This window comes from Falco rusticolus, chromosome 14 (assembly GCF_015220075.1).
Source record: "Falco rusticolus isolate bFalRus1 chromosome 14, bFalRus1.pri, whole genome shotgun sequence".
Lineage (NCBI taxonomy): Eukaryota > Metazoa > Chordata > Aves > Falconiformes > Falconidae > Falco > Falco rusticolus.
In genome coordinates this window covers 15,696,840-15,707,545 of record NC_051200.1, presented here as the reverse complement: position 1 = coordinate 15,707,545, position 10,706 = coordinate 15,696,840, and the positions used below count along the sequence as shown (strand labels likewise).

The 10,706-nt window shown below is 42.3% G+C and overlaps 1 protein-coding gene across 1 annotated transcript; it reads right to left on the bottom strand.

The window, feature by feature from the left end:
* Positions 1 to 353: 353 nt before the first annotated feature.
* VGLL1 (vestigial like family member 1) lies at positions 354 to 10,623 on the bottom strand. The gene is made up of 6 exons (XM_037408578.1): positions 10,377 to 10,623; positions 7,733 to 7,796; positions 6,669 to 6,898; positions 5,675 to 6,091; positions 3,498 to 3,557; positions 354 to 2,826 (listed from the first exon to the last, which is right to left on the bottom strand). The coding sequence occupies exons 3-6, from the start codon at positions 6,877 to 6,879 to the stop codon at positions 2,786 to 2,788; spliced, it is 729 nt and encodes a 242-aa protein (XP_037264475.1). The 5' UTR covers positions 6,880 to 6,898; positions 7,733 to 7,796; positions 10,377 to 10,623; the 3' UTR covers positions 354 to 2,785.
* Between the last annotated feature and the right edge of the window lie 83 nt (positions 10,624 to 10,706).

The window sequence follows — 10,706 nt, the reverse complement described above, 5'->3', positions numbered from 1 at the left end:
CGACTGCTGCATTCACAGGAGGAACCGAAAATAACCGTGGGAAGTACCAGATGGCGGCTGCTGAAGGCAGCGTGCCGTCTGCCAAGTCCCGAGCGAAAGAGCGCAGGCACTGAATGGGAATGAAGACCCCGTCGCTGGAGCGTGACGGCAGCATGGCAGCACGGCGCTAGCCTGGGCAGAAAAGCAAGAAACACTCCCCTCTGGACAAACAATAGCATAGAGGAATATATATGTATATATAATTTTATATATATATATAAAATATACGTATAAAAGCATACCTAACGTAGGGAACTTCTGTGAAATGGTCAAACCTCTATTCATACTAAATCATTAAAGGCAAATTGCACAGGTAGGTTAACTATGTTTATTGCAGAAGAAAATAGAGACGTTGACAAACCCAGGCATGCTCTGGGTGCGTGTTGCTGAGGTGGTGCAAGATAAAACACCAGAGCAGTAAGAGCCTCTGCCCCCTGCCCTCTGCCCCAAAGCCATCATTCTTCTGACAGCTGGGGAGAAGAGCAGGCACCCCTGTGCCTGGTGCGGAGCCCAGACCGTGGCTCGCAGCGCTGACGGGGGGGTCCAGGATAAACCCCCAGCCCTGGGGCTGCCCGGGCACTGGCTCCCTTTCCCAGATGTGACACTCAACCAGGTGGTGAGGACACCTTGCAGCAGTGGCTCAAAGCATTACTGCCTCAAGGCAGAGCTGCCGGTGCTCGGTGTCCTTGCAGTAAGTCATGTGCTTATAAAACCAAGGGGTGTTTTCCCTGCCTCGCACTGCCCGGCCCCACTTGGTCAGCTCACCAGAAACACAGGCTTTTATAAGTCACCTTGAATATTCCCAGCTGTGACACGCACAGGACCAAACCGTTCCAAGAAAACCTTTTAAGAGCATAGAAATATACTGTTATATGTCTTTTCAGACCTTAGAGAGAAATTATTTAAGCATTTTCCTTTAGGAGGAATGGCAGAGGGAGGCAAAAATAATACTCCACTATTTTGAAGCAGTAACTCCACTGGAATCACAGCACACACTAGTAAGACAGATGTACAGAGTACGGCTTGGAAATCTTTGCTTCGGCCCAAAGAGAAAGTCAGATTATATTTCCATGGAGCCTTAAAAATCAGGGAATTAAGTGATCTGGGATGGCAGAAGAAAACTACTTGGGGAGGTATTCCTAAACTTAAAGGAGAAAAAAGGCAATTTGGCAGAAATATTGAGAACAAGTGATTTTCCAGTGCTCATCTATAGGGAGGGCAGGATGTTGCTCTACCTTTTATTAATTTAGTTAAAATAGGTCCACTTGTATGTGATCTCAGGTTGGTCTAACTCATGTATTTGCTAGAGCAAACTTGGAAGGTACAAGATGATATTTTCTCAGTTTTTCTTTTAAGACAGTACCATAAACATCTAAAGTTGCTGAACTCAGATTATTTATAAAATTACACAGGGTATTATAACTGACATAGACCAGTGGCAGCATAGAGATATGTGGTGTAAACGGTCACAAACACTTATACTGGCTAAGGATTTGTCCTACAAAATCACAAGCTCTAGGATCTCAAAGGTCAAATTTCCTTAAGCAATTGCATATAGCTGTCAGAAAAAGTTAATTGTGCTCCTTTATAGTAAATAAATCGATAGATAATGGAGAAGGAAAAGAACAACCGCCCAAATCTTTTTTTATCCTTAGGATTTACCATAAAGGCTAAGCCGTCTCTCTTACTGCAGGGATTACATATACAAACCTAAACATCAGTCACATGAGGTTTTACTCACAGTAGCTTCAACAAACATATTTGCCAAGGGCAAGTGGTGAAGTGAGGTGGGCGGGGGGGGGGGGACGGCGACGGACGGGGTACGAATCTGAACGTGCAGTATCGACATACAGTTCATAGCTGCCACTTCTGCACAGAGGAGCACAGACACCACCCCCAGTCAGCCACTCCGAGGTCTGTGGGATGCAGTTACCACGAAGGGATTGATTTTTCCTTGTTCAGGTGGCCAAGCCTTTCAAACTCAGTAATTTAAAATTCAGCCCCACAAACTTTTTATACCTGCAGAGAGACTGGGAAAATAGACCATTCCCACCTCCAGCTTTTTGGTCAATGGTATTTTAATTGCATCCCATGAGGATCCACATTTCATCCCAGATCTAGTGTCAATTCACCTTTTTTTAGAGGATGATTATATATTATGGGAAGCAAAATAGTCTTTGGGCATATGCATATTATATAGTTACTGAAGAATGTGAGTATGATCACAAATTACTGTATTTCAAAACAAATAGAATAACGTGCTTTGCTGATCTGTAAGTCTCATGGTCTAAATGCCCATGGTCTAAAACTATTTTAAACGATATGGAGATATTAAATTAAGCGAAGAAGCTGCAGCACTGAATTTATGCAAACTGCATCCCTGCACTTATCAGTTATCAACTGCATTGAATAAAAATTGTGCTTCTTATCAAGAGATGGTAAACAAAAACACAGAAGGATGAAAGTGCTAGGAGTTCTTTCAAGAGGGCTACATGAAAAGCCTGAAGTAGACAGTATTTCTTCACAACATACTGTCAGGTTTAATACCACTGCTATTAGAAATTATTTAGTGAGTAGAAAAAGATGATTTTGCATTCCCCGAATAGTAACTAATACACGTATTCTTCCAACTGAGAGAAAAAGCACAGAATAGTTGCAGTTCATTTCTTCTTGATTCACAGTTGCAAATAATAAAAGTTCACAGCAAGAACTTTCTCTTTCAGAATAAAGTAGAAACATCCAGTTGCTAGAAGTACAAATCCTGTCTTCTGTCATGAATCTGAATACCTGAAAGACACAGCAGTATCAGGACAGTCAAACAGCACGGTCCACGCAATCTCTTCAGATGTTGTGAAACAGAATTGCACCTCTGGGTCTGATGCAAGATGGCCCTTACTAGAATAACCAGAATGACCCATCCAAAGTATTCCCAAAACATTGCACGTCAAAGAACCGACATCAGGGTATGACAGTCTCAAAGACTAATAAAAATATGGAAGCCTGAATACTTCAGGAATAATTTCTTAGAACAACTCTTCTAGCAGCGTGGTGGGCTTGCTGGTGAAAACTGCAGTAATCTAGCACACAGGTCCAACAGGGACTTCAGCCTGAAGCTCGGTGCTTGAGATAGAAAGCAAGAGCTGTCCTATTTTTCTGGGATCTGAAACTTTGACATCCAGTGCCAAATAGGCATCGTGAAATGGTTGATGGCAAACCACAAAAACTAAGGCAGATGGGGTTAGAAAATCATGTATCTTATTTTAATAGGATCTTTTCCTTCTTCTCTGTTAATGTAATTACAGGAGATGGTGTATCTATAGGTGGGAAGAAAACAAGGTTTTGAAATACAGTCTGGAAGCAAGCAGGGAAGCATCTTTAATTCCGCATGCTTAAGCAAGGCAGCTATCTGTCATAAGTGAGCACTGTTTTGTTCCAAATCTGCTGGTTTTGTTACTCACCTGCAGTGCCATGGCTTACACTGGGATTTTCTGAGCTTTGGTAAGAGCTTGCTTTCCTCTCTTAAAAAAAAAAAACAACAAACCACCATAAAATACTGGAGATGAGCAGAGATTCAACACAGAGCTAAAAGTAGACAGTAGTTCCTAAATAAACCTTGTGCTTTTGCAGCCCAGCCTATAGCACAGGTGCTGGGGAGCTCTGTGCTGTCTGGTACAGCAACATACACTTTCACAAATATAAATATCAGCTGTTCTTAAACATGACACAGCGCAACAAGAAGTATATTTAACAGACAGAGCCAAGAAACAGGGACTCGCACAGCCAGACTAGCTGCACACATCCTAGGGGCTTGCCAAAGCCTCCCTGTGAACATGGGCCAGCTACTTCTTATCTGTTCTTTTTGGTTTGCTTGATTAGCGTGTTTGGCGTTATACATGTGGTGTTATGAAGCTCCCCAAATATTCAGAAAGGCCCTGCAAACAGCCTTAAAGAAAAGGCTTTAATTGACGATAGCTGGGGAACATCAAGCTATTTAATTTCCTTTTCAATTCTTCCCCGCTCATTTTCTTGCTGAAGTTTTGCAGAGGGGAAAAGAAAGAAGAAAAAAAAAAAAAAAAAAAGTCCACTGTTGCTAGCACTGCTCCCCTTTTTTTGATCCCAAGACTAGTTTCATGAAACATCTTTTTTGTTGGAGTTGGCTCCTGGGGCTCTCAAGCCTCGATAGGCCCACATTGCCCCCTTGGGGGAAAAGGGCACCTAACTGTGTTCTTAAATTAAATCCTAGAAGTCCAGACGTTGTCTTTAAAGTAGACTGACATTTAGTAGCTGCACGAAGTCTGGGGTGCGTGCCTGTGCCACACACACAAACAGCCTTAGCTAAATCTACCTATGTACCATGAGCAGAAAGTTTGTATTCCAGCTGAAGACATACATACTTGCCCTTTTCTATGCACAGAGACAGGCATTAGACACTCCAGCAGGAAAAAGTTAGCAAAACACCTCGAAAGAGGACTGTGGATAAGACTGCTTGCAGATATAAATACTAGTTTTAGCCCCCATTCTGCCAAATTCCTGCTGATGCAGATTAGAAACGGGGTAACTAGTAGGTATTCCACAGCCGGTTATTTTTCAAAACCTAAGACTCAGGATTGCTTCTTCACGTGCCTGGTCCTTTTTATCTAGAAGCACCAAGTAGGATGTACTGTATTTTTCCAGCAGACTCCCAAAACAATTTCACAACCCTTTTTCTTGGAGACCGGTGCCAAGCTGACTATCTGGGTAACGCCCAGGAACAGCAATGCAGATGTACCCGAACAGGGCACCAGGGCTCTGGCCAGCAGGCTTGATCCCAGAGAGCTTCTCAAAGGCAGAAATTACTCACAGCGGAGCAATTTTATCCAGGACACCTCGATACTATGGAGTCATAAGCTCCTGGGAAATGGCCTGGACTCACCAGCCATCTTTATTGTGTGTGCTGGTAGTACCTAAGGGTTGGGATTCCTACGAATTGTTAATAATAAATAAGCAACAACCATCGCTTCTGCGTGAATTGCATTAGCTCTGGGAAATCCACTGCAGAGAGCAAACACAGCCTTTGACACGCAATTAATAAAAAATTTTTAAAAAAGCAATTAGCTGGGAGAACAGGCAAGGTGGGCCCACCAGCCCCTTTACCCTAATCCTTCCAGCTACAGACAAGAGAGTGGAGAGGGAGAGAAACCCCTGACCTTTCTGGTAAGGGCTGCAGTGTCACATCCTGAATTCAGAGCACCAGTAACGCCCTACACAGTATGATAGGTTGCTCAGGGCTCTTACCTGGCCATCCCTTTCTGGTCATAATACAGGAGCATGTGGTACACACCATACCTTCTACCTCTAAGGTAGAGATCCTGATAGCACTGTGAATAATGGTTATATTCAGTTAAAATACCTCCCTAAGTTAAGCCAGAAGGTAAAATATTGTGCAAGTGGGCAATGCGTATTTTTTGATTAAGCCATACCATACAGTTCATCAATCCAAAGTAACACACTACACACCATGGGTCATCTCTTGAAAAAAAATTTCTATGAGCTGGGCTGAAGATGGCTCCAATTTGAGAGCCTTAGAAACAGATGGTATTATTTTGTCTCTTTACATATGATGCCACCAAAGAATAAAGTGATGGTATTTCCTTACCTCCCCCAGGAGCTGAACTTTGACTTATATTTTGTAACCTAGCAGGTCCAGTCATACAAGCAGAACTTGAGTGTTGCTTCATGGTACATTCTTGCATGGATGTTAGGCACCTTTCCTGTTCCAGAAGTCCAAGAAGAGAACCGTATTTCCTGCCAGAGATCGGTTCATCTACCACGTGCAGGTCAGGCAAGGCATGATGATACGCTGAACTTGTAAGACTGGGAGTCCCAATTGAAGGGAAGGGCCATAAATCCGCAGGTTGCGTTGGATGACTCCGCAGAGCTGATGGCTGGTATTGGCCTGCCATACCAGCAGCAGAAAAATTCAGACCAGAATTTGGCATGCTTGTCGCAGAAGATGATGGATATGGTTTGGAGCAAGGTGAAGAGAAATTCCACTGATGGGGAGACATGTTATCTACTTAAAAAGAGAAAGAAAGCATCTGAAGACTCATCAATTCTTACTTTTTTCCAAGGCAAATTCCAATGGATGAGAATGCCACCAGATTGCGTATTCATTTTTACAGAAATATATTTTTACTTTAGTGCTTCTCATCTTAAAAATCAATCACAAATTCATATAAAAAGCAGACTAAAGCACCACCACCAATACTTTAAAATAATATTACATTTGTTTTCTTATAGGCCACTAGCATAGGCAGGTTTTTAACAACTGCAAGCTTAGACAAATATATTTTTGCAAAGATAACAAAGTCAGTCATAAGGCACTTAATGCATCTGACAGCAATGGAGACTTTTATCTGAAAAGTGAGGACCCGGTCCTGCCAACAGGCCTATGAAGAACTTGAGAAGCAACCCAGCATGCACAGGATTTACCACAAGTCCCAGCTACATAATCCAGGGCTTTGTCAGCACGATTTTCTTGCTTTCTGTTTGTGCAGAGTTCCACATTTAAGCACACTGCATCTTAAATTCCTTAGCGAAAGCTAGTCACCCCCATCTAACACCATGCTCAGACATGGAAAGCAGCTCACCGTTCTTCAGGACAGCAGTCTCGCCCTTGTGCTTTGCGCTCAGGTCTTGTGGGTTCTTGGCATTGCTTAGAGCTCTAGAAAAATGTTCATCTACCACGCTGTTAATATCCCCTTGAAAATATGTAAATACAACACTCTGAGATCCCCATTCTGTTTTCACAGGTTCTTTGCTTTTACATGGCTTTGGAGAGAGCTTCCTTGTCTCTTCCATTTTCAACGACGAACAGTCCCTGCAAAAAAAAGACCCAGACTGGTCAGAGAAATACTATTCAACTTAAAGTGCACAGACAGTGGTGAGCCCATCTCTCTCCTGAAACTAGCAGGGCCAGAAGAACTGTTACTAGGAAGATTAAATTATTTCTCTGGGTTTCTGCTTCTTCCACACACCTTTTCTTTACCCATTTCCCTATTATATACTTCTAATATGAAATACTTTTAAGTATAAAATAGAAGGAGAAACCTTTCAATAAATACATACTACATTTTTCAGAATTGTGATGGGAGTGCACGTCTCCCAATCAGACAAATTGAGTACAATTAGTCTTTAACTCATTCAATGCAGTATCTTTTACTGGTGAGTTCCAAGTTTGATGTAACTGCACAATACGCAGCCTTAGCAAGGGATCCTGTACCTTGAAAGCACTGAATGGTCCAGAGATGCAGAGGGCCTGACGGGTACCAACCTTGTATAAGTTCCCTGTCAACACCATAGCATTTGCTCTAGTGAAGAATAAAATGGGCACATCTATCCACTAGCCATCATTTCTCACCCTGCCTTTATAACCCTGCACTTAGGACCTAGTACCGTGCAAATATGACCTGAGGATGGAACTGCGCTGAAAGAACTGAAGCACTTCGACAAATAATTCAGAGGTGGTGTTAGCTGTGGGTGAAGTTCCAGGTGAACTTATCAAAATGCTTTGCCCAACTCTGTTTTTTGCGTTGTTCAAAAAACATATTGACAGAGTGGGGGGAAAAAAAACCCACCCCAACCAAGAAAACATACTCATTGGAGGTTAAAACAACAACAACAACAACTTTAGATAAGGTAAAGTTTGAAGTACCTTGATCACTGTCAGCACAGACCTCCACAAGGAAAAGACTTCCAAGAGTAATTAGTTGCTCTACCTGTTAGAAAAAGACACTAGATTAAATTATTGGAAACTCAAATTGTGGCAAATTCAAGTAAAAAAACCCAACCCAAACCAAAAAACCTTTTTTCGTTCAAAACAACTTACCTAGCAACATGGTGGGTCTGCCAGTTGCTTATAACTTAGTAGCTAGTCTGCTAAAACACACACTGTAGTTCAACCAGAAGTTAGGGATTTAAGGCAGGAATTACTTGAAAAGAGTTTGCAGGCAACAGAAGACTGTAAGACTTCGCGTTTTCCTTAAAAATCTCTGCTGCCAGATATAGTAAGGGTAGGACAAGGCACATCACTGCTTGCCCTGGAAAAGCATCGTTTTTATGCATTTATGTAGCTTCTATCCGCAGGGGAGCTAGTTCCGCAACCAGAGCTCATATGTTCTGCTGTAATCAGAATCATATTTAGCAATGCTCTGGTTAGGAATGTTGTGAGAAGTGCCTGCTGTTTCTATTAAATTTTCCAGTCTCATTGTCAGCTCATCACACCACATAGCATAACAGCAACATTTACCTTGGTAGCAAAACCAAGGCTGTTGTTTTTCAGAGACCGGGGAAACCTTTGGCCAATAGACAGCTGTATCACACAAAACCTACTGAATCATTAGATCGGTGTTTCCATCCCACTGACTCTACAATACGCAGCGTTGCTTAACCTATTCCAATACATTTATCTGATTTATTTTCTAACACCCCCCACACACACACTAATGCTCAGAAACTTCCCAGTAAACATTGCACTCATCTCAAAGGGCAGCAAAGACGGTCTATTTCTTACACATGAAAGGACTGCTCAGGCTGCAAAGCCCAGTATTCAGATATTCAGAAATATGAGGCTTAAGGTTATTTAGCTGTAATCTAACCCTTTTTATGCTTAAGCCTTCATCTACAAACTTCTTGCCCCTGTTTATCATCTGCTTCTATGTCTGGTTTTGCTTGTTACCTCCACCTCCCCCAAGTTCTCTGTTCAGTTCTCCCCCCTTCATGGTCCCTTGCTCAGCTAGCCCTAATCACCTGTTGTCAACTACCAATTCACATTCAAACTCTAGAGTTCCTCAGTCCTCATCTAAGAAATCGTCCTTCTTGCATCCTTTCTGTGGCTCCAGCCTCCGGTCCACCTAAACACAACGGTGGGGATAGGACACATACAGGTTGGTCACCAGTTAGGAAATGCATGGGGATACTCTATAACAGCCTTTTGATTCAGAAGACAATCTTTCAGAACTTTAAAACTGACCAAACTTTCCAAAACACAGAAAACTTAAACCGAAAACCCTTCCTCACAATTTACAGGCACCTTCCAAAGGCCCATGAGGGGAGCAGGAACAAGCACAACCCAGCCAAACAACTGGAAGAACTTCAAGCACAGGAAAAGACACTATATTTTCCCAGTCCTGTTTTAGAAAGCAACCCACGGTTTAGGTGAAGAAACTTTCTGGTTGCTCAGCTGGAGGCCAACACTTGCCATTGAAAATTCCAACCCAAGCAGCAAAAGCTTGGCAAAGTCATTAGCAGCCATATGGCTTGAGAATGGACTCCATCATGCCACCTCGACGGCAAGCAAGCAAACCAGCTCTTCCTACACTGCTCCACCACTACAGATCAACATACAATTTAAAAAGTGTTACCTCTGGCCCAGAGGTCTCTTTTTCCTGTTCCTCACTCAGTGCAAGCCAGCCATTGTGTCTTTGTGCCACTTTATTAACATGCTTAACTTGCTTCTGACATTAATTGTAAGCTCCTTTATTGGTGTGTAGCAGCTGTTGAACTTGTGTGAATTGTGACCACAATGCTAGAACAATTATAAATAAAAAAATGCTAATACAATTTTTTACAGAAAGAATGGTCATTTATCTATTTTTTTTTCTCATTTCCCTTAAAAACTTCTTATGCCTCCCAACAAGCACTCATAAGAAGGCTGGATATAACGCAGGTTACATCTCAGTCCTTTCAGTGACCATATACACATGAGAAATCTGATGTCCCAGGGCTCAGGACTTAGATTTGGGGCACTGTGGTCTTCATTACCTGAATTTCCCATTCTTCCATCTTCCAGCAGGAAGTCTGCAAAAACCGGCAGAAATCCTTCCAATTTGTGTCTGCCACAAGCTGTTGTCAAAATATAGCAGAAGTGGAGCTCAGGATGAAACAGACTCAGCTCACCTCACACTACTCTCAGAATGGGTTCATCATGGCAATGATGTGTGTAATTGTTAAAAGTTACGTGTCCTTCAGGTGGACAAAGATTCATGCTCAACACAGGTTTAAGAGACATTGTTGACTGCTCACAAGTGACAGTACTTTACAATATTTTTCACATTCCCCACCCTGGCTAATAGTATTCATCTCCCATCGCTGTATCATCAGACAGAGAACTCTCTGTTCTCTATTTCATGCAGCCCAAACCAGTTTAAATTAAAAAAAAAAAATTAAAAAATCCACTTCCCAAGTATTAAGCAACAATTTAACAAACAGGCGTTTTCTTTTTGCAAGTAGTTTTCAAATGGGGGAACATTTGAGAAAGTCAGTGACCATAGATTGAAATTCTCACTGAATTCTCCTACCTTAACTCACTGTCACGAGCGGTGTTACAACAGTAGGATTTTCCAGACGTGGGACGGTCATGCCGCGTCCGGCAGTTTGGGATCCTTCCCCCAGCAGGCTATGTACACTCTCCAGCGACTGCAGGAGGAGACAAGCAACGTTCATGAACTCCCTACATGCTTTCTAGCCTCTAGCTGCAAGTGAACTAGGCGTTTCCTTCAGCCTATCTGCTAAGAATGCATGAAATGCACTCCAACAAGTCAACCAGGTTAGGAGGTTTCAGGAATGAGGAAAATAGGATTGTAAATAGGTTTTGGGTATGGGTTTTTTTTTTTTTTTTTTGTATGACA

Excerpts from the sequence above, each read along its gene's own strand:
- VGLL1 (XM_037408578.1), bottom strand. The coding sequence starts at position 6,879 with ATGGAAGAGACAAGGAAGCTCTCTCCAAAGCCATGTAAAAGCAAAGAA. Across the intron at positions 3,558-5,674 it reads AAGTTCAGCTCCTGGGGGAG|AGAGGAAAGCAAGCTCTTAC; the intron begins GTAAGGAAATAC and ends TTTTTTTTTAAG. Across the intron at positions 2,827-3,497 it reads TGTAAGCCATGGCACTGCAG|GTATTCAGATTCATGACAGA; the intron begins GTGAGTAACAAA and ends TGTGTCTTTCAG.